Below are 24,915 nucleotides of genomic sequence, written 5' to 3'. Positions count from 1 at the left end.
AGAAATTGACAAATTGTAACTGACTGTACTTCAATTAAAAAATACAAAACAGTAAGACTATTTTATGGTAGTACAAGACAAGTTTACAATGGTCTCACCATGACATTACAACATTTTTCACTTGATATACACAACAATGCTGTTAAGGAATTCATATTACATACTAGGCCATTTTATATAAGGGATTTGAGCATCTGTGGATTCTGGTATCTGTGGAGGTCCTGGAACCAATCCCTCGTGGATACTGAGGGACAACTGTAATACAAACTCCACTTTATACGGAAGAACAATTGTGTGCCATCGACATAAATCCAGGTCCTTTGATTCCTGAGTCCAAGATTTTAAGCATTATTCTTCATTATCTCATGATCAACATTGACCCTTGTAATGCTAATTTGAGTTCCTGATGCTAAAATACTCTCTGAACCAGTAGTGAATCTAGCCTGTAATGGGAACCATCATTTTGGTTACTCACTCTTGCTAAGAAGAAGAAAAGAGCATCATGATGTTGAGAACGTTTCCCTGGTGGGTTTTCTTTTCTGCATGTAGTGCCCACCTCCTAGATCAGAGATGAGGATAGAAACCAATATGAACACCAATTCCAACCCTCTCTGGGTCTCCGCAGCTGGAATTCATGAAAGACAGAAACTGCCTGACACTACACTTGTGCTGGAGGTGCCAGGAAAGGTCAGGGAGGGGACAGGGAGGGGAAAGAGGGGAATCCTTCAGAAAGCCTCACCAGCCAGGAGGTAGGCAGGAGAAGACAGTTCATGGCTTTCAAAGCAGACACACAGGAAGGAAATCTTCCGAAACAAAGGAGAAAAGGCCTCCACCACGTCTCTGCCTACAGCCCCATCTCAGCCATGCACAAAGCACTTACTGCCTTCTAAACCACTGAAGAAAACTGAATAAAATCTAGATTTCTTTTCTCTCATCTTTTACCTAAGACTGGGGAACAAATCATACGGTGCTTTACAGAATCTCTAATGGAACCCATCTGAGCTACCAACACCAGAAGACATCTTCAAACTTAAGGATATGAATAGAAAAATGACCAAATAAGTGAAAAAATTCACTCTATTCCAAACAAAGGGAACATTCACAGGAACTGTACCTTAGTAAAAGTGTTACTATGGGAAAGCACTGGGAACTTTAAAAGACCTCAAATTATAAGAGGAAAATGTATGTACACTCATAAAACAGGAACAGACTGTCGAGAAAAATTTAGAACAAGAGAAACTTCGTGGAGATGTCTTCTGAGTGAAGATGAATCAATCTGTTCACAATCCAAAAACTTTCTCTGCTCTAAACATAAAAGGAAAAAGAGAAAACAAAACAAAACAAAAAGGTCTAAGTGGGATTTTCAAGATAAAAAATCCACAGAACAAAAATAGAACACAAAATTGTAGGCAGAGAAAAAAAAAAGAAAAAAAGAAAAACAGACTTGATAGGCTCCAGGCCTGAAAGAGCGCAGACCTGAAGGGTAAAGAAAACTGAAAGTACTGCAGACGGGGACCAGGGCCAGGCTCATCATTTCAGGATGGCGGATCTTACCAAGAGGGGAAAGGCAGCCCTCAGGCAAGTGTTGCCTAAGGCTGCAACAGGGCACAGACACAGACTACGGACCTGGAGCTGAGCCAAGCCTTCCACAGACTCTTCTCACTTCCCCAAACAAGCACAGCACTGTAACTGAACCATTAAGAGACCTGGATTTCCAAGGCCAGCCTGGAGACAGGGGGTGAGGCTATCTTAAAGTTTAAAAATTTCAGGCAGAGAGAGGAAAGTGGGTTTGAGGAAGGGGAGGAGATGGCAGTGGATGGGGAAGCTCACAGCTGTGGAGGAAATGGGAGAAAGCACAGGTGGAAAGATGACAATGGAAAAATAAAGAATTCACCCCCAAAGAAGCCTACAAACCAATACTATAAAATACATAAAGAAATCCAATGTTAATCAACATTAGATCAACAACCAAAATGAAATTATGTCACTCCCAATAAATTTTATAGCACTGTCCCAAAGATGTTAAATATTTTGAGAATGTCCAAAAACATAAAATGTGAGCATAATTGCCAATAGAAACCTAGATATTAAAAAATAGGAAAAAAATTAAGAGCATGTAGATACAAGATGACCAATTAAAAATATTAGAAATAAGAAAATAAAACCACAGACATAAAAATACAAAATAGGAGAAACTCAGAACTATACATGGTTGAAGGGTAGAATAATAAAGCAGAAGATAATATTGAAGAACATACCCAGCATAGTATACTGAACTTTCATTCTCTCTTGATAATTTGGTGGCACTCTTAAGGTACATGAAACACCACAGAATATCACAAAACTAGGACTATATATGTGTGTAATTTCCTCATGGACAAAACCCAAAGAAAACTCAGCACATCAATATTAGTTAGCAACCTGAGGGAATAAAGGAAGCAAAAGGTGGGTGTGACTGAGAATGGAGAAACAGAATCACTCTACAATCTCTCTGAACCTTTCAAAGAAGAGTACACGTAAAAACTGGTGAAATCCATTAGGATCTACATTGGACTTGACAGCGTTGTGTTAATGTCAATTCCCCCGTTCTGACAATAAACTGCTATTATGTAAGATATTATCATCGGTGGGAGCTGGATGAAGGTACATAGGAACTCTGCACTCTTCTTGTCACTTTTTGTGAGACTTAAAACTATTGCAAAATAACAAGGTATCGAAGAGGGAAAAAAGGCCAAAAGAAAGTTGAAGAGCTTGCTCCCAACAATTCATCACAAGTGGTCAAAGTGTCTGACAAATCACCATTATAACAGATGCTTCAAGAGACTGGGTTCAACTCTCAAAAATCAATGTATATATACAACATGAATGAATCTCAAAATAATTATGCCAAGTAAAAAAAGCCAGACCAAAAAAAAAAAAAAAAAAAAAAAAAGAGTGCATATTGTACAATTCCATTTACAGTTGACCCCTGAACAACACAAGTTTGAACAGTGTGGGGCCACTTACACACACATTTTTTTTCAATAAATGCATACTGCAATATTACACAATCCTTGATGGCTGAACCCACAAATGTGCAACCCGGAATCCAGCGGGCCAACTGTAAAGTTATATGAAGATTTTCCACTTTGGGGAGGGTTGGTGTCCCTAACCCCTGTGTAGTTCAATGGTCAACTGTATACAGAAATCTAAAAAATGCAAACTAATCTATAGTGACAAAAATGGGGCTTAGCAGAGGGAGTCCAGAGAGAGGGATGACAAGAGAGCCCACGAAGACGTTTAAGGGTAATGGATATATTCATCATATTGACAGTGGCAACACAAGTACATACGTATGTCAAAACTTAACTGACAGTACACTTTAAATAAACAGTTTATTGCTTGTCAAATATATTCACTAAAGCTATTCAGAACATCTATTAATACAATTCACTATTTCAGCAGATTAAAAGAAAACATGATTATTTTAATAGATGCAGAAAAAGTATTTGATAAAATTTAATATTCATTCTTTTTTCTTAAAAAACAACAAGCATTTATCATCTCGTGTTTTCTCTGGGCCAGGAGTCAAGATGTACCAATACCCATTCCTGGTAAGATCTCTCAGAAAAAACTAGGAATGGGAATTTCCTCAACCTGATGAATGGAATCTGTGAAAAGTCTACAGTATCATTCTTATGTGTGAAAGACTGAATGCTCTGCCCTTGATATTAGGAACAAAACTGTAAATTAAATAAAACTGGAAATTAACAACTGAAAATTAAAAAAAAATTTTTAAAGTACCCAATTACAATAAATAGCATTTAAAAAACATGAAATTCCTAAGGTCAATTTAACAAAATGAGTGTAGGATTTGTAGGATAAAAACCATAAAACTTCGATGAGGAAAAATCAAAGACCTAAATAATTGAAAAGGTATGTCATAATCACACATTGGAAGACTCAAAATTATTAAGATGTCAGTTCTCCCCAAATGGACCTACATATTCAATGTAATCCTAACTGACAAACTAATTCTAAAATTCACATAAAAAAGCAAGGGACCTAGAATAGTTTCATTAATAAAAAAAAAAAAAAGGAACTTTGAGGACTCACACCATCCAATTCCAAGACTTACTGTGAAGCTACAATAATCAAGACAATACAATATTGGGATAAGAACAGACATATAGACCAATGGAACAGAACAAAGTCCAAAAATAGACTCAACATACATGGCTTAAATCTTCACCTGATTTTCTAAAAAATCACTTTTGCTAGTATATACATATCTTTTTAAAAGAAAACACAGTAAGGCAAAAGAAAATGCAATTTTTTAACATTTTCAAACATTGGATCCTGTAATTCTATTTATCCTTCAGACATACTCTCACAAGTGTAATGATATACACACACATATATCTATATGTAAAATCAAATAAATTATATCCCCATGTGCTCATATGGAAAGATGCAAATATATTAAGCAAAACAAGCATGCTGCAAACAATTTTTATATATGTCTGTGTATGCATAATGACTTTTGGAGAGAATAAAGAAACAAATAACAGTAGTCTGAATTTTTACCTATGAGCATCTATTATTTTAATATTTTGAAATTTTGTATAAATGTTTGTAAAACCAGAAAAAAATGAAACAAAGCAAAGTTCTTTTTGGCAGAGTCAAAAACAAATTTATAATGGGGGTGGGTATTGCTCAAGTGGCAGAGTGCATGCTTAGCATGCATTAGGTCCTGGGTTCAATCCCCTGTACCTCCTCTAAAAAAATAAATAAATAAACCTAATTACCTCCCCCCACCAAAAAAAGTTCCTAAAGCATATAATGTCCTAAAAACTTAACTCTATGAGGCATCCATGTCTCTGAGACTATTAAGGGCTTTACTGCTCTTCAGGCATTGAAAAAACACCCTTTGGCAACCAAATGAAACATAAAATAAGCCCTCCATATTTTGGACTACATTTAAAATACCATGGCACATTATGCCCAATAAGTCAGTTGCAGTAGAATAAATACTGCATGATTCCAATCATATGAGGTTACCTAGAATAGTCAAATTCATAAAATCAAAGAGTGAAATTATGGTTGCCAAGGGCTGGAGACAGGGGGAGAAGGAGCAGTTACTAAACAAAAAACATAAAGTTTTAGTCAAGCAAGATAAATAAGTTCTAGAGATCTGCTGCCTAATATTGCACCTACAGTCAACAATAGGATATGTGCACTTGAGATTTTTTTAAGAGGGTAGATCTCATATTGGGTTCTTTCCACAACGCAATTTTTTTAAAAAAGGAAATTAACATTAGTATAATACCATGAGATAAAATAAAATATAACACAATACCATGGCACAAGTAACTAGCGTCAATCAAAATGAAATTTTAAAGCCTAGAGATACACAAAAAAATGCAAGTTCACATTTAAAGAATTCTGTTTCTACATATTCAGTTATTGTGGACTGGATTAGTGTATGAGCTCCTGGCAGGGTCTGTTTTTAATAAATTATACATTGCGCGCCCCTGGATTCCAGCAAGTACCCGATACAAAGTAAGATTGCAGTTTTCTGGATGAAGAAGTAAATGAGTGCATTAAAGTTGAGTCAGGTCCCTCATGACATGTGTCATACATCCTAGGTACACAAGGATTTTGTTTTTAAACATACTGTAATGCCTTGAGAAATTTACTTAAACGCTGTGTGTCTCCAAGCTCATCTTTAAAAATAAGAAAACTAGGTTAGGTGTCCTGTTGTGACACTTCAGGATTGTACAATTCTGTATTCTCTCACTTTGTGGTATTACGTCATGGGCTTCTAAGGCAGGACAGAGCTCTGTTTGAACCCTGCCTTTGTCACTATGAGACAAGGTAAGCGACTCAACTTCTGTGAGTTTCAGTTTCCTTACATAGAAAATGGGGACACACAACCATTTCTTTAGTTTTCTGAGATGTAATTTACATAAAGCACACAGCTGCGACTAAAAAAATGTTGGTTCTTCCTCACGGTGGTCAACGCAATACAAGCAATGTTACAGTAAGAGTCAAACTACTCACACTACGTAATAAATACATTCATATTTTATAACTGATGATTATTTATATTAAGAATGTAGATGTACCTACTTCTGACAAAGCTGATTAAAAAGAACTTTAGGAGAAAGTGGTCCTTTTTCAGTCTCCTTCATGCTGTTAAGAAACAGGAACAAGGCTGAGGTCAACGGTCCAGGGCCTGAAAGTTCCACCACTAATGGGTCCTTTAAAAACATGATCAACTCTATGTCAGAAATATATAATTTTAAAATAAAACATTATTAAAAAATCTAAGAGTTACACTTTCTTTAAATGATGATTAAACTGCTTCAAGTGTATTAAGAAACTATTCCCTCATATGTAAAATGAATATATAAAAAATGAAATTTAATACTTTAACTTGAAAAATACAAGTATTCTCATATTCTCTGCCCTTTACTTAATAAAACCATTAGCTTCAGAGTGAAAAACCAGTCTTTAGTTGCTTGTAACTGTCCCTTAATATGCTCTCCTAAAGTAAAATTACTCATCTACTTGATATTTGTACATATTCACAAATAATAATAAATTACATTCATTAGCAATACCCCATCCCCTTCCTTTCCCCAAATATTTCACTAACAAAATAAGGAATGGGAAATTATGTCACAAAAATGGTACACCATCTCCCTCCTTTAAAGGAGAGAGACATAAAGCTTGACAAAAGCAGCTAAAATTGTGTGAAGGATCAATGCTCTTTATTCTAGAACTCTTTCCCCATCAGATTTTATTTTCTAAAATGTTATCTTTGCTAGTGACCCAACTGGATGCTGTCAGAAAGTGGGGGTGATTTTATGATTGAGTATCTCAGTAAAGGGAGACTAGAATATGAATAAAGCTGGAACAAGTGAAAAAGTTGCAGTGACTCATTTTGGCCAAGAGAGGGTGTTCGGGATTTTCTAAGTGGTAGAGTAACCTCGTTTTTGTTTGTGTTTTGACAAAATTATGAAGTAGCCTTGCTTTGTTTCATTTCACCAGTCTAGTAGTAACCAAGTAACACGACCTAACTGCGGGTGTCAGACCAGCTTCTGAATGTCAGAGGCTGCCTTCCCCTACTCCTTTCTCACTAGTTTAAAAGCCCATTATCAAAGTAGGCTCCAAAAAACTTTTAGATGGTCACTATTAGAATTGAATCTACCTTTAAAGAACCAAAATGCTGTATTTAAACAAATGTCACCAGCAACTACAAAACAGGACCTAGACATTTCATTCAACAAACGTCAAACCCCTTTTTGTCTTTTCTAGAATGTTTGCGTGGAAGCTGCCTCAAGTATTTTTTGTGTTGTTTGACCCACGCATGATATGTTTGAACCATATCTTAAAGCTATTATTTTAGAAGTTTTAAGTATAATTGTTTGTTTTCACAAAATGCTTCTGAATTATATTTTTCAAATTCTAGGACTATCATCTCAATTGACAATTCTGAGAACTAGGAAAGATAGGTTTTGGCAACATCACTGACTCATCTGAAAAGAGCTATTATTCAGATAATTATGCTTCTTACCAGATGAGAGTCTGAGGAAGGAACAATCTTGAGTTTTGTACCATGTTCTTTGACCTCATTCATCAGTTCAGTAAGAATGTAAGACTGTGCCAAATTCTGAAAGAAAACAAAAATAACATCTGATTCAGTTATAATATGCCTCTGATTTTACAGTTTTAAAGGTTTTAAATATCACCTGGCATAGCAAAAAAGAAATTTTTAAGTTTTAGAAAATTTAGCTGAGTACATTTTACATTTAATATATATCACTATTACTGATAGAGTCCCAGTAAAATAAAGAGATCTTTCAGAAGTAGTGTGTAAAAAAGTGTATGTGTGTGCATGACAATGGCTACAGACAGCCTAAAACAATCAAAAAGAAAACAAAGTTCTAGACGAACATTTGGCAGTCATTTACAGACTACAGGTGTGCCAATGAGCACAAATTAATTACAATAACCTTTTACATTTTTCAAAGCTCTCTCATGGCTCTTACCTGAATGACTGCATTAAAAAAGCAAGTATTTCCTAAATTCGTAATTCCTTTCACAGATGTTACACTGCTGCCTTTTCTTCCCTTATTTTTTTCACCTGTTTCACATTTTTCTTCATAAAGTTTTATGATTCTAGAAAATGCATCTAAGAGAAAACATAATTGACATGAGATTTAAAATTAAATACATATCATCTGACATAATTTAAATGTATTATTTAAAATTAAATAAGATTTTCCTCTGAATGAGTGTTCTTGAATGGCAAGAATACAAATACAAATAAATGTCTCAGGTTTTGTATTTTACTGCTAAAGCAACTAATTTTAATTCATCTTAATATACACATCTGTATCTCAAACCACATTACAGAATAAAATCCAGATGAATTTAAAAATTAAATATTAAAAAATGAAGTTAAAAAAAAGTAGAAAAGACTAGATCATAGTTTCTATGACTCCATTTATTTTTAATTTGGGGGAGATAATTATATTTGTTTGTTTAGTTATTTCTGATGGAGGTAGCGGGAATTGAACCCAGGACCTCGTACATGCTAAGCACGTGCTCTACCACTGAGCTATACCCTCCCCCAAGACCACAGTTTCTAAATACCACTCCCTACCAAAACGAATGGAGACTCTAATGCTGATTCTAAACCTGGGGCAGCAAAGAGGCAAAATCAGCCTATAACAATCTGTTGTGCTAGAAAATAAGGAAGTGCTCAAAAAAAGTGATGAGCATGTCAAAATATACAGGTGTCATTCTGAATAAGTTCCCAATGGTCCAATCTGGAACAATTTGTCATTATAAAACAAAAAGGGGTACTATTAGATTATTACTCACTGAACAAAATGAGAATGAATCTGAATTTGTAATAAAACAGATTTTAAAATGAGGATGAAAGAGAGAAAACTTCCTTACAAGACAATGCCGACTAATAAACAAAAGAAATACTGATGGATTTTTAAAAAACCCTACAGTGGTAATTTTTTTGGTATTGTTCTTGAAACTTTTCTGTACTTTTGAAATTGTCAAAATAAAGATACTAAAATCCATGAATGCTCAAATCTTATATAAAAATGGCACAGTATTTGCATATAAATGTACACCCTCCCATACACTTTAAATCATCTCTAGATTACTTATAGTACCTAATACAATGTAAATGCTATGTAAATAGTTGCCAGCATGCAGCAAATTCAAGTTTTGCTTTTTGGAACTTTCTGGAATTTTTCTCAAGTGTTTCTGATCTGCGGTTGCTTGAATCTGAGGATGCAAAAGTGTGGATAGTGGGGAAGGGGAGCCCCACTGTATAATATAAAAAGTAAAATGCCTAATACATAAATGTATGGTATATAAGTGCATGTTTTAGGCTTACCAACATGCATAATTAATGCAGATTTGCTAATTATGTCAGTATATCACGTTTAAAAACAATACAAAAAAGAACAATTTCCAACATTTATGAACTGAGATTACTGATTTTACCTATTTAACAACAGATCACTTTCTGAATCAGCATGATTTTAAGTTAAACAGGAAATTCCCAAGTTCTCACTTCCGGTTTTAACTAAATGTTCTTTTAAATTCCTTTCAACTCTCAGATTTCACAGTACTTACAATCATGTGTTTTATTCACCTAATACTGACATGTTTGCTGTCTTGCATTGCTAGTTAACTTTTTAAACGTCTGGCTGTCTGTTTTTCCAATCAGATTGATGGAGATCAGGGAATGTCTCTTATGACTGCTCTTTCTTCCACAGGAGTGTGACGTCGGGAAGAACATACATTTTAAAAATTCAACTTAAATGAAAATCTACAAGATTAAACAGCAAATATAGTCAAATTTCAGCTTTCTGTGTCTCCAGTGAGTTCTTAAGAGGTAAATAAGTTAAGACGTCCCCTCCCCACCCTGCCCTTCTGTACAAGAGCATTAAGAGAGGTGAAAGGAGTGGAGGCAGCCCTGTTCTCAGGGACAGCAGCGCAAAACAAACACCATCGAGAGAAACTTTAGTCTCAGGTACTGGCAGACTGATATCACGCACATCTTATTGGTTCAAACAAGGCCTGACTTGGCACCTAGGAATTTTGCCAAAGAAAAGGCATCTAGATATGGGACTAATCCAGTGTTAATCAAGTGGGATTATTAACATATTTTCTCGTACGATTTTCCTAAGGATTAAGTGAGCTAAGTTTGCTTGGCAAAGCACCTGGCACGCTAAGCTCTATGTGAGTATGTGAAAACCGGCCCCCAGAGCCCCCCGAAATTGTGATTTGTGCCCAAATCTGTATCTTCCGAGCCATCCTTCATGTCCATTGCTTATTTTCTCTCCCTTTTTCCTTCATGTCCATTGTTTATCTGCTCTCACTTTTTTCTCTTTAATCATTTCCTGTACTTTCTGGGGGGGAGGGTGGTTTCCCTCAAGTTTATCTCATTTCTAATTGGTTTTTCTGAATTGCTCATATGAGTTCTACCTTTTATATTGACTTTGTGCTTTTCATGATCTTAGCTTTTCTTTCTAACGCGTGGAAACGTATCATTGAGAAAAATAAATTGGTGGTTTCTCAGATGTTTCTTTCATTAAACAAATTTATTACAAGGAAAAGATTTTTCTTTCAAGTCTTAACTTTAATCCTGTGATGCAATTTTTTATTATAGACCCAATTACCTATTTTTCTCCTTTATTCCTGTATGTTTATTCTTTAAACATTATTGGTTGTTATTGGATATCTGTTGTTCAGATAATGAAGACTGTTTTCAACTCCAAATCCCAGAATTCTGAGTTAACACAGAAAAGAACTAGCAAGATAGATCTCTTCCCCTGTCCTCCAAACATCAAAAAATAAGGGATAAGATTTAAACCCCATACTACAGCTAGGGGGCAAAGGCTGGCACAATCATGGGGGTCACCGAAGTGCAAAGACGAAGCACAGAGAAAAGAGAAAGAGGGAAAGGCCAGATAGTATTCAAACCTGCAAGGGAATGTAAAAGCAAATGAAAAAGGCCATTCGGGGCTTAAGAAGCACTACACAAACAAGAGGAAGCCCCATACGGATCCCGGCAGGGTTTGCAAAAGAGAGCAGTCCACCTCATAATTATATCTGAGATTCCAACTAAAGCCCTGAACTGGCAGGTTTCAGTCTCTCATTATAGCTGTTGCCACTAGATGGTTTCACAGTGATCTTTAAGAGATTTAAGATGAAAGACTAATTAAATCCAAGCAGTGCTCAATCTTTTGGGGTAAGGCTGTTAGTCTGATTTTATGTTTACAAAACTCTGTCTCCAAAAGGTTAAGTCATTTGTCCAAGGTTATAACAATAATCTTTTGACTATAAATCCATTGTCATTTTGCCAGCTAACTTCTCTTCAGTGATTTATGTATAATGAAAAGAATTACAAAAACAGTAGGCAGAATTCTTACAGATTTAAGTATATGTTACCCCAAACAAATATGACTCCCCAAAAGTATTTCCTTTAGTTAACATTCTTAAAAAATGTTGCCATAATATTTTTTTAGCCTATTAATATGAAAACTGAGTGGTTGGGGGAAATAAACTACATACATTACATTAACTATATTATATATATATATATATATATATATAATATATACCTATAAACATATATTTATTATTCACTTGGGAAAATACTTTCAGAAATAAATTCTATTTTAATCTTATAAGAATAGCATCTTTTAAACTGTAACATACAAATGATTTATGTATCTGTGTACCACATTTACCCATCAGTTTTCAAAACATCTGGGACAGCATCCTAAAGTAAACAATGTTCATAAGACCATCTGGTCAAAACTGCAGGCAAAAAAAAGCATAAGCATATGGAAAAACAGATTTTACCCTTCCCTTCAGCAGTAAGGGATGACAAATGTCGAACCTAGATATATCCACGCTTCACTGTGCGATGCCTTTCAGCACCACCTGGCTCTCCATGCACAGCCACCAAATATGGACAGCACTGCCAGAAAGAACATATCCATGGGGCAATGGCAATAAAAATAGTTTATTTCATGGTTAAATAGCCACTTCACACAAGTGGCAAGAGTCTGTTTGTTGACTTTTTACATGTAAGTCTGTGAGAACATGTTCAAAATTAATTATGCTTTTAGACTTGAATAGTAAATAGATCAGATAATATAACCAGAAAATAAAGTGACATTTTCTAAGAATTATTTACATGTATTTTATTTAAAGTGCTAGACTTTCATTTTACTAAGTAGCATGTTTATAAAATGTAACAATTCAAATTCAATTAATTTATCAAATGTCCACTGTGTGCCAGGTACTATATAAACCACTATCTGTAATTATTTATACTTAATTGCTTATGATTTATGGTGAGAGCATAAGGAATTGACATACAGTGAACAGTATAGAGATAGTAAGCTTTTAAATTAGTGATAACATTTTGGTGAAACTTTCAGAAACTAAGTAATCATGTATATTTGCTCACTAAGAAACTGTCAGCTGAGAGTTTAAGATTCTAGTTTAAAACAATGGTATCTGAATCAGTCTCTCAATTATCTGACCTACAAACAGGTATGCTTTTTAATAAAAAGCAATTTATTACTTCTAATGAAGAATAATTATTGATCATTTTGTTTTTAGAGAACAAAGCTTTCTCAATCTGGCAGTGATTTTACATCACATTCACTTTAAGAACTCTTCCTTTATGAGCACAGAACGAAATGCACTAAGGAATGAACTTCAAGATGTTTTGAAGTATGGTATAATTAAAAGGACAAAGCTGCTACAGCAATAACAAAAAAGACGAACTAAACAAAGTTTTGATCACTTGATCTGTTTTCCTCAAGTTTTACCTGAGCCTATGACTTGCTCATAATTGAAAAGAATCATCACACTTCAGGACTAGAGGGTTATTTTATTAATAACATATATTACTTATATATATATATATATATATATATATACAATCTCACCTTACTTATCTCCTTTATCAATGCTGTCATCTGATATTGCACTTATGTAATAAAATAACATAGACCCTCCCCAAAATGCAAAGAACATTAAAAGAAAATTTCAGGTATTCTAGATAAAATTTTTCAAGATCTTTCATATTTCTGTGCCTACAATAAGCCTATAATCTGAGTACTTAAAAAGTTGCTGCTTAATTGAATAGATAGGTTTTGTACATACCTCAGGTCTTACAAGACAGAAAACTGGTTGAAGCATCAGCAAAGCCAAAAAATAGAGAGAAAAAAAGTTTCCAACAACTTGGCTAAGACTAAGACTATCTAAAAAGTAACCTAAAGTACCTCAAATTTTTCTACCATAAAAATGACTCCAACACAAAGATCCTCTAATTATTTTTTTAAATCAAGTTTAAAGATATTGAATTATAAATTTTAAAAAACCCTGAGCATACCAGAAAATTCTGGGTGAGTATCTGTATAATCTTGAAGTACAAAAGACTTTCAAAGCATGACCACAAAGGCTAAAAGAACATTACAGAAAAAACTGATGAACTTGGCAACAGTGACACTAAAAACTCCATTACTGACAAAAAACAAAAACAAAAAACCTAAAAACTACAAACAAAGTCACATATGGAAAAATGAGTATTCTTGTCAACTATACCTTTTGTATAAGCTTTCTGGAGGGCAACTTAACAGTAATCAAATTTTAGAAGTGTTTATAACTTAGCCAGAAATTCCAAAAAATTTAACCTACAGAAATTAAGAGCAAGTACTCAGAGATGCAGCTTTGCTCATCACAGGAGAAAACTGAAAACTACCAATACTGGATTTGTTACCAAGTAATAGTAAATGTCTCTTTTCTCTAAGGTATAAGTATTTGTGAACTGCCTTGGTTAAACCCAGAGTGGAACACTGGTGCATCCTGAGTTTCCCATAGGCATGCAGAAAGCAATTTTATTTTGCAGTTTGCTTATTTAAAGAAAGAGTTCAAGAGCATTATCTCCTCTGATAACTCTCCCCACTGTAAAGATGCAGATCAAAGGCACATGGCTAGTTATAGAGAGTACATTCAAACCCAGGCAGTCTGGCTCCAGAATCCACCCATTAAAACAATGTGATCCGCTATCTGTCTGTATAACAAAGGATGATAAGGTTAATGAGTGTGATGTTTTAAGACACTAAAGAAATGCTAGTGGTGATATAAAAGAAAAGACCACTATTCTTAAGCAAAAGCTAGATGTAATCAAATGCTGGATGTCTTTGGTGTGTGAATTTATAGCTTTATTAAAGTTTATAGCAGCCCTTCTTGAAAGGTTCCTCAAAAAAAAAAAAAAAAAATTAAGCCCGAATGTCCGAGACACCCACTCTATGCAGTTAACTTCTCCTTATATATCCAGAAGGGTACTACTTAGTGCCATTTTTGGGAGAACTGAGAAAATAGTCATTCAAGTAATTCTGTGTTCTGTAGTTTGAATGAGGAACCCTGGATTTAAACCCCTAAAGGTAACAGGTTTTGTTTTGTTTTTTTAATGTTCAACCTTTTTTTTGTCCCTAACCCCTTTTATATATGGAAATAACTATCTTGAGTACCTATTCTTGAACACGTAAATTTCTTAGGCATATGACTGCCACTTTACACAGAAGAAAATGTACTTCTTTATAAAAAAAAAAAAGTCGAAGTATTACATTGCAGTCAAATTGTTACTATAAAAAGGTACAATATTATTTATACTTAGATACATTATTTCAGATCCCAAATGTACCATTTACTTTCTTATTTCAAAAAAAGATACAGCAATCTTACATTACTAAAACCAAAAGAACCAATATGTCTTTTCACACCAAAAGCATAAGCTTAATGAATTTAACAGAATATAATATTTTATGCTCTCTTTAAGTTCTTTGAAAATGGCATCCTATCAGTATTAAAATTGTGGGCCAAATTTATTGGTTTAGAAAAGAATGTGAGATTGTCAATCATTTATCTGGTTCACACACTGCAAACCAATATTCAACAATACAATTTCACCAGGAATTCCTGGATTCTATAAGTGTTTGCAGAATACTTGCATGACACTTACAAGACTAAGTGACAAATAAGAGAACACTAGCCCACTTATTAACAGTATGTATTTCTGGGTGGGACTCACAAGAAAGTTTCCTGCTATTTTTCAATCTTGTGTTATATATGACCTTTTCATTATAAAGGGATTTTATTTGATGTTTTAGTTTTCTGGTATCTGTTTGCGGGGAGGTGGGGTGTAGAGAGATTTTTTTTTTTTTTTTTAAAGCAAATCCTAGCATCAGATGTGAAATCCACACAGCTGTAAGCATTCTTCTGGGAACCTGCACTGGGGTTCCCTCAACTGCTTAATGCAATTACCTAAACCAGTCATGTAGTATTAATGTAATTTGCCCATTTCTACAGCTGAAAAGAAGTTTAGTCTTTAAAGAGTAAAAAGGAAAAACTTGCTATCCCACTACTCCTTTATCTTGGAACCAAATAATCATTACCTCACCTGCTTGTTCTGAAAATTCCACTCACTCCTACCTAGTTAACCATTAGCCTTAGACATCTTTATTTGCTCATATAAGTTGCTGTTGCCATCTGAATGGGCAGGTATACACACATAGGCAATCCTATCTGTCTCACAGTACAGTCAAGTAAGTGATCTTTCTAAAACACAAAACTGATCATCCACTTCTCTGCTTAGAACCTATAAGTGGTTCTTCACTGCCTAAAGGATAAATTCTACTTACAAGGCCCTTCAATAGCTGTACTTAACTTCTAGGTTCTCACTTCTCCCCATCCCCAACATCACAAAGCTCAACTCTGCAGCTCTATAAAATCCTCTGAACATATCAAGCTCCCTTACCAATGGCTATCTCCTCTGCCTGGAGCAAACACCCCTTTCCCTCTCTGTTTAGCTGATATCCTTTTGCTCTCAGCTTAGAAATCTCTTCCTCTAAAAACACAAAAGAAAGGAAAAAAAAATCTCTTCCTCTAAATAAACACTTCCTAGCACCTCTAGTCCAGGTTAGATACGGCTCCAGCGTGTTCTCACAGTCCACTGTACTTGCTCCATCACAGCACCATTTAATCAGCAACTCTACTTGTGATCTGTCAATATCCCTCACTAACCAAAAGACCAATAATGGCAGGAACTGAGAAACAGATCTGTCTTATTTACTACTGTATCTCCAATATCTAGCACAGCATCTGGCGTTAAGGTAGAAACTCTAATATATTAAAAGAGTGAATAATAAATAAAGCAATTTGATAATATTCAAGGGTGTTTTGGTGGAAATGCAATGCTTATCTACTTCCTCAGTAAAAACTGGTCACATGCTAGTTCAGTTCAACTCAGCAAGTATTTACTGCCCAGTCATATGAGAATCAAAAAGAGTAGCAGCCAGGGTACAATCCCCCAAGGCACAGAGCTTTATAAGGAAGACATATATACACGAAAGCTGACCCCACAAAACTGAGTGTTAAGATTCTAAAGTATGCTTATAGAGGAAGAGACAAAACAAAGGATTGGGAAAGTGTCACTGAAGTAGGATTTGAGCTGAGCCTTAGGGCAAGTAAGACTGAAGCCAGAAACTCTCAAGACAGAAATGGGCTAGTTCAGCAGTTCTCAAAGTGGATCTGAAGACAACTTAGGTGTCCTTAGGTGTCTTAGGTGTCCTCAATGTCAAAAATATTTTCACAATAAGCCTAAGATGTTATTTAATTTTTTTACTTTCATTCATTCTCAATTATACAATGCAGTTTTCCAGAGACTACAGGCCATGTGACTTCAGAACAGACTGAATGCACAAGGAGATATGAGAACCCAGCTACTTCTATTAAGCCAGACATTAAAGAGACCTGCAAAAATGTAAATCGATGCCACCCATTAAGTTCGTGTTGTCTGGGAAATAGTTATCTTTCTTAAAAATATGTTATTTGTGTTAACACATCATGGGATTATTACTATTTTTCAATAAATTAATAAATACTTTAATTTTTTGTTTTAATTTCTAGTATGATGTTGAAAGGCATACCCTACCTAACCGAAGCTCTTTTAGTCCTCAATAATTTAAGAGTCTAAGGAGCAACTGAGAACAAAAGTTGAGATTCACTGAGCAGAGAAGCTTAAATTATATGTATCAGATATGAAACCAGCCCAGGCACTGTACAACTTAAAAATACGTTTAAGGTACAGGTACAGGCTTTCCTCTTGATAGTTATTTTTACTTAGTGCAAAATATAAAAAGACTCCTTTTAAGTCACTCTTATCCTCTCACCTAAACACAGTATTTAGTTTCATATCCTTTTTGAATTACCATATACAGACATTTTTACATTTCTACAATCTTCACGTGTATCATTTAAAATAGCTACATAATCACATCCAGCACTCTTACAGACCCCAATAGCAACTTTCATATTTGATTCATGGAGTATTTTATGAAAATATACTAAACCCTCATGCAGGAAAGAATACAGCAGATTACTATCCCAAAAAACTTACTTCTAGGATACCAAGGGATCTTATTTTAAATCCAACTTGCCTGAGAGATGCTGTAACTTGGAACATGAAGAAGATAATAACATTTTGCCCCAGAACTTCTGGAAACCTTGAATTCAGAAATGTGGCTCTCCCTAACTTTAAAGGCTCTACACTCTCCACCTCCTTCAAGAAACTATTTCCCACTGTTTTAGGTGCTACCCATGGTTCTGTAAAGACAATTAAAGCTTACCTTGGCGCTTCCTTCCCACCACCTGAAATGTTTTCTTTTCTCCTCTCTATCTATCTGAAGTTCATCCTTTAAGGGTCAGCTTGGAAGCCAGCTCATCCTGGCTTCCTTCTGAGTTCCTTTCAATTGAACACTGCATCCTTCTTTAAAGGACTCTTGGAACATCCCTCAAAATACAGATTCTATTCGGCTTATAGCATTATTATTTTTTTAATCTCAAGCCTCTTTAAACTTCTTTAGGAAAGGAACTGTCTTATCAATCTCTATTCCTATGGGAAAGTAGGAGAAAGTGCTGAGGAAAATGAGGCTCAGACAAGTGTAACCTGCCCCAGGTCACAGAGCTAGCGATGGAAAGATTCAAATTTGAATGCCAGACACCCATGACTCAGGGCCTGTGTTCTTTCTCCCATACCATCCATGCTCCCTACCTTACATCCTTTGTGATAATAAGTATTCAAGAAATCTGTAAAATCGAATGGAATCATACCGGCTTTGTTCTTAACCTCATGGAAACTCTAAGGTAAAAAATCCACAGAAAATAATTTCTACAATTATTTTTTTGCTCCCTTGGCATCATATCCCTACATTTCTTCTAATGGCCAACCAAATTAACACAAAGTTTTCAGGAGACAACATTAAGACCAACATCTGTTCTGTAAGTATTAATGTCTACAACCACCATAGTTTCCAACGAATGAGTGATGAAATTAATCACTTCTTCTGCTGTCCAAGAACCTGAGTTTACCTCCTCTAGTTCCTCCTCCACTTTCTTCACTGGTAGAGTCTCAGAGGAACAGCTACCAAAACAAGCATATACTGGGCTATAGGAAACAGAGCTGAAAACTGTATTTTTATATAATTTTTCAGTTTCTGATGCCACCTACTAGGCAGTTTAATTCCTGCTCCAAAGGCATTTCAAAATTATGGCTATTTATTCCCATTCACTGAGTTAATCAGAATCCTGAGGTATGTACTTGATTCCTTCTACTGTCCCTCACCCCTCACATTTAACCCACCCACTCTCCACCAGGACCTCCACTCACCTCTCACCTGCCCCCCAATAATAACCCCCTTTAGCCTGTGTAAGCCTCTCCCCACCTACACTCTTAGCCCACGACAGTCTATTCCCCATTTGGTAGAGTTATCTTTATTTTTTAAGATGAAATGATTACTCCTCTGCTTAAAGCACTTCAATAGCTTCCTTAAAGCACTTTAATAGCTTCCACTATTAAATTTCCAATAAAATAAAAATTCTTCACCATGGAATTCCTTACAGTATCATGCATGACCTGCCCTCCTATCTCTTAACTCCATCACACTCTGCTCGCTCCCAGCAAACCACACTCCAGCCGCACTGGCCCTTCTTGATCACTACGACCTCCAGGTTATTACCTCTCACTGCGACCTGTTCCTTTCCTTTGAGGCACTTACCAGATATTTGCTTACATTTCTGTGTCTCTTCCACTATGCTCTCAACCCCAAGAGGGAAAGATAAAACTGTTTTTGTTTTACTACTATAGACAGCATAAAGTATAAAACTTGGCATGTGGTAGGCACTTAACATTTTTGAATGAAGAAACTGCTTCCTGATATACTCTTAATTTATATTAACATGTATTATATATTGTTTATATGTTAGATAACAAAGTATGTAATATATAACACATTACTATTGCATAATAATGGATTTAGCTGCCCTTTGTCCCAGGTTCCTGAGAAGCACCCTCTAAATCCTTGGATTTCCAGAGTGACAGGAGTGTCTGTTTTATTCATGGTGAGCTCCTCAGACCACACACTTGATAGCTTATGCTTAAAAAGTTATCTTTTTTATTCATTGTGGGACCCTACACAATTTTTGCTAATGAGATGATTCAGGATGGGAGCCAGTAATGCCAGAAAGACCAAATTGTGTGCGATTTGAGGGTTAGGGTATTGGAGACTGAATTAAATCGTGCAGCCAATGATTCAATCAGCCATGCCTATGCAATGAAATCCTAACCAAAGCTCCAGTGAGCTCCCCTGGTTATCAATACTGTGTGTTTTTATTATGACACATCAGTGTGCCAGGAAGGCAGTGTGTCCTGACTCCACAGGAAGATACAGAAGCTTCATGTTTGGGACCTTCCCAGACCTCACCTTACATGTCTCTTCTTTCAACTGGTCCTGATTTGCATCTTTTTTTTTGCTGTAACAAAACTGTAATGTAAGTATAACACTTTCTGTGTTCTCTGATGAAAATGTTATTATTATCTGAGTCATTCTGGCAAATTATTGAACCTAAGAGGGCAGTGGGAACTTTCACAGTCAGTACACAATCAGTCAGAAATGTGGGTGGTCTGAGAACCCCTAGCTTGAGAATGTCATCTGAAGTAAGGGCAATCTTTTGCGGGACTGAGGCCTTAATCGGCAAGGTTAGCCAACTCCAGGTTGTTAGTGTCAGAACTGCACTACAATTATGTAACAAATAACAGGTGTCATTTCACAAATATGTGTCAGGCACTATGCAAGGATTTTTACACACACCATTTCTAAATCTTTAGCAAACAGCCCTAAGACTCACAACAATCCCATATGATGGAACTACTGTACTAATTTTTTACTTAAGGAAACTAGGAGTAAAAAACCATATGAACAGGAAGTAACTTAGTAGGAACCTAAATTCAAATTCAGCACTGTTTGACTTGAGTCTACAATCTAATCGCTACTCTCTCCAGCTTCTCGTTATTAGTTATGTAAATACAACACAAGATAACATCAGAAGATTGCTACCTAAGAATTCATGGCACTCATTCCAAGAGGTCACAGTAAAATCCAAAGTACTCTTCATGAATTTATTATCTCTTTATAAGAATGATAAAATATTATACTTTAATAAGATTTCTTTAGCAACTGCTTAACTTACTTGTTTGTGTTTTAGAAACATGTTTCTGGAGAAAATCAACTATCTGAGCCAAAACCTTCTTATTACAATGTGTTGATAATTTTTCATCACACTCATAACACCTGGAAAAAGATAAAATTTAAGCAAATATTATGAAAGCATCTTCAGTAACTTGGCATGTCAGATAATAAAGTTGGTATTTATCTACTTTTATCTTTAAATTATGCAGTAAGGGGGATACACATGATGAGGCAAGAGAAATAAGGTAAGTCTACAGAAATAAGCAGAAGACAGTTCATATAGAGCCTTATCGTTCAAATGAAAGTTTTGGTAGTTTATCTTAAGTGTAATGGAATGCCATGAGAGGTTTTTAAGCAGAGGAGTGATATGATCCAATTTACATTTTAAAAACATCCCTAATGTCGGATTGGATGGCATCAGGAATAGTAGCAGATAAGGGCAGATGCAGTGGATCTGGAGAGAAATGAACAGACTTACATATTTTCAGGTAGAAGCAGTAATGAATTGGATATAAAAGATAAGGAAGAGGGAAGGGAGAAGCAGATAGGGGTAGTCAGTGATTCTCAAAGGGGAGCAATTTTGCCTCTCAGGGGACATTTGGCAAGGTTTTGAGACATTTTTGGTTGTCACAACTGGGAAAGCTCCTACTGGTACCCAGCGCTTAGAGGTCCGGGATGGGATGCGGCCAATACTCTCTCCTCACAGGACAGTCCCGCTCACAACACAGTCATCAACCCAAATGAAAAGTATTGAGACTGAGAAATCCTGGTCCAGAGGAAACAAGACATTCTGTGAGTTGGTAATGTTAAAAGCAGGGTGATGGATACAGAGGAATTCATTTTGCCATTTTGTCTACTTTTGTTAAAAGGTTGAAAAATAAAAATAAGATAAAAAGAGGAAGAAAATAACTGCCAGGATTCTGGCTTGAATACTTATGTGATGGAGGTTCTACTTAAAGATACAGGGAAGACTGGATGAGGTAAGAGTTTTATTTTGTTTGGGGCTTATTTAGGAAGAGGGAGTTAGGGAACAGATTTTCAAAAGCACATTCCTTTTCAGAAAACCACCCTCCACTAAAGTTGACTCATTAGTGCATACAATATTAATAAAGGTTTCATCTATATATTATCATCTTAATGAGATCCAATAATCAAATAAGAACAGTGTCTGACAGTATTGAAAGTGTTTTATAAATGTAACACATTATACCAATACGACCTGACACACTCACAATCTTCTTGCTTATAACTACTGGTGGCTCTGGGATCAGGGGCTGTAAATTAGGTTTGAGTTTATTTTCTAAACAGCACTCACAATTCAGTCCAATGTTTACTGACTGTCCACTCTATTACTCTGCACACAGAAACACACATAAATCTGTGAAGGAATCGAGTCATAGGAAACACTCCCAAAATATCTTTTCCAATAGACGATGATGGAATTTAAATAATTACAATTATCAAGCTTCCATTATAATAGACGCTGAATATTTACTGATGTAATAATTGGCAAAAATAATAAAAATATAATTGCTCATTTACAAAATATTGAAATGTCAAATTTTTACTGATATTGCAATTAGTTTTCACTTTTTAATACATATATTGTTGTAAATTTAAGAGTACAAAAAGAAAATGTAAATAAAAACTGCACAATGGCAGGGAATTTGAAGAAAAGAGGACAGCTCAAGATAATTTAATTCTATTTCTTCCCATTGGAAATAATCCAAAAAATAATTGACCATTTACTATGTGCCACGCGCTGCTTAAACTTTATATGTGTTTTCTGGTTTAATTCCTCACAATGATAAAAAAAAAAAGTATCATCATTGAAAAAATAAATAGCTTTATAGAAGTATATTTTCTTTTTACAGGCGAGAAACAGACAGGGCTCATAAATCAGTACTATAATAAGAGTACAAGGGATATGTTAAACCTTCTTTCAACAAACTTTTGAGCGATTTAAAAGCACTCATTTATGTTATCTTTAAATGTTAATCTCTTAACCATGGTTAAGCATAAGAATCATCAATGGAACTTAAAAATACAGAAGCCCTGATTTAATAGGGGACCACAGGTACCTATCTATGGGTTTTTCAGATTCTACCTGTGAGATTCTGATGTGAAATCAGAGGTAAGAAACCACCATACTAATAATTATTACCTATTAAGCAGCATTAAGTCCACTATCCAGCAATACTTTGTTAGTCATGATTAAATGATTAAAATTACAATATTCCTTTTCTTAGGTTTTTCAGGTTTTTCTCTAGTTCCAGCTGGCCTTCTCTAATCCAAATTAGCAAAGTTTTCTACTGAAACTGTTAAACTTTTTAAGGTTCAAGAATTAGTTGAAAAAGAGAAAACAGTCACAACCTTTAAATTTTTATAAGTGCATGTGACAGACTTTAATATCTTCCTTTGAAATAGATATAATTCTACAGAACCCCAAATGTGACTTAAAATTATTTTCATTATAATATAAACCTAATACATCCATCTCACAAAACTCAATAAATCACCATCCTTGTACCTCTATTATGAAAGCAAAATTATAATTAAATATAAAACATAAAACAAAACTACAAAATCAATTAAATTACTACTAATGATCCTAATGTATTATGCTAGATAATGCTTTTTGGCTGAAACTAAATCATGACTCATAGTATAATTGTGGTCCTAAGAGTTACAACAGAAGTTCTAATTCAGTTTCACTGGAGATGAGCCTATTCTACCAGGTGCCACTCAAATTCTCCCACCACCTCTTTTTCCGTAGTCCTCAAACTGTGGTCCCCAGACCAGCAGCTATGGCAACACCTGGGAATCTGTCAGAAATGCAAATTCTCAGGCCCTATCCAAGAACCACTAAACCAGAATCTCTAAGCCTGGGACCCAGCAATCTACTCTAACAAGCTCTCCCAGTGATCCTATGCACCCCATCGTTGGAGACCACTGCCTACTTAAGACCACAGAGAAATCCTTAGTGAGCTGTCACATTCTGGCATCATCCCCCTCCCTTGGCTACAATGCTTCACTTCATATTAAGTTCCAGCTATTCTTTCCTCATTCTCCCCAATTCTAGTACCTGTGGCCAACAGCAACAAAAATACAAATGCAGAAGGCATGTAAACCTGTAGCTGAATTAAATTATAAGATGATTGAGGGGGGTACAGCTCAGTGGTAGAGTGCATGCTTAGCATGCACAAGGTCCTGGGTTCAATCCCCAGTGCCTCCATTAAATAAATACATAAATACATAAATATACAAATAAACCTAATTATACCCCCAAAAAAGCTGAAAAAAACTTAAAAAAAAAAAGTCGTTTAAAAAAAATTATGATGATGGTCTTTCTTATAAACCAAAATATCCTTATATTAATTTTGAATCCTTGCAATGAAGCAAAAAGTTAAAATATATTTGTCTTACAGAAAACTTGAAAACTCTGGAAAATTCATTCAAGTAACTCTAGGAGTCTATAAATTCCAGTTAGAAAATTTTTGTTGTAAAATACAGGAAAAGCTTTTAAATACAGTGTCCACTTATAGCCCTCAAGCAGTGTGGTATGCTGGTAAGGAACTAGAGAGTCAAAAGACTTGTTTTAGTGTCTGGATTTTTACTTTGTAACCACAAAAAGGTAAATGACACTCAGTGTCCTTATACATAAAATGAGAGAACAGGACTTAATTTCAAACCAAGGGTAAGTAGCAGAATCACCTGAGGAGTCTGTACAAACCACACGTGCTGAGGCTTTCCTTTTCCCTGCAGAGAACTGCCAAACCACCTGACTGCTGGAAGTACCTTCCTCCTCTAGAACTCTGGAATTCTAATTTAGCAAGTTCATTGCAAAAAAAAAATCAACTGGCAAGAATTTTTCTTTATTGAAGAAAGTATTAAAGAAAACTAGAGGGATGACTAAATTTTTTCTTACTTAAATTTTACATTGATGGATAATGTTATTTTTTAAAAATTATTCCATAGGTTGTGTTCAGCTAAAAAGCATAAGCTGGTAATAATATCTCTAAATATTTTACCTCATAAAACTCAAAGAAAAAGATAATTTTTATAGTGGACATAAATACTAACAAAATCTAACTTACCATATAATCCATGTGCTCAGACTAATTATAATACAGTGAAGCTCTGCTCTCCAACTCTTGAAGTGCTTCAGTGAATGCTGGCTCTCTGAGTTTTTACCACATCCCTAAAGATTAACACAATACTATTTGTATGATTTTCATATAAGTTTATTTCAAATTAATCAAAATGTATTAAATCATACTCAAAT

At 35.1% G+C, this 24,915-nt stretch overlaps 1 protein-coding gene across 9 annotated transcripts in view; it reads right to left on the bottom strand.

Moving 5' to 3' along the window:
- Nucleotides 1–24,915, bottom strand: part of USP45 (ubiquitin specific peptidase 45) — a 59,497-nt gene that overhangs the window by 25,088 nt on the left and 9,494 nt on the right. For 8 of the 9 annotated variants that reach the window (XR_012508687.1, XM_074368591.1, XM_074368593.1 and 5 more), the window contains exons 4-8: nucleotides 24,728–24,831; nucleotides 20,632–20,732; nucleotides 8,037–8,179; nucleotides 7,562–7,657; nucleotides 6,112–6,242 (exon numbers count right to left, since the gene is read on the bottom strand). Coding sequence is in view for 8 of the 9 variants with exons in the window: in XM_074368591.1 (XP_074224692.1) it covers nucleotides 6,112–6,242; nucleotides 7,562–7,657; nucleotides 8,037–8,179; nucleotides 20,632–20,732; nucleotides 24,728–24,831 (575 nt within the window). In the remaining variant the exon portion in view is untranslated. Of the gene's footprint in view, nucleotides 1–6,111; nucleotides 6,243–7,561; nucleotides 7,658–8,036; nucleotides 8,180–20,631; nucleotides 20,733–24,727; nucleotides 24,832–24,915 lie in introns of those variants that run through there. The other variant, XM_045511748.2, reaches the window with a different exon arrangement.

Source organism: Camelus bactrianus, chromosome 8 (genome assembly GCF_048773025.1).
Source record: "Camelus bactrianus isolate YW-2024 breed Bactrian camel chromosome 8, ASM4877302v1, whole genome shotgun sequence".
Lineage (NCBI taxonomy): Eukaryota > Metazoa > Chordata > Mammalia > Artiodactyla > Camelidae > Camelus > Camelus bactrianus.
This window is presented reverse-complemented; position numbering and strand designations above follow the sequence as displayed.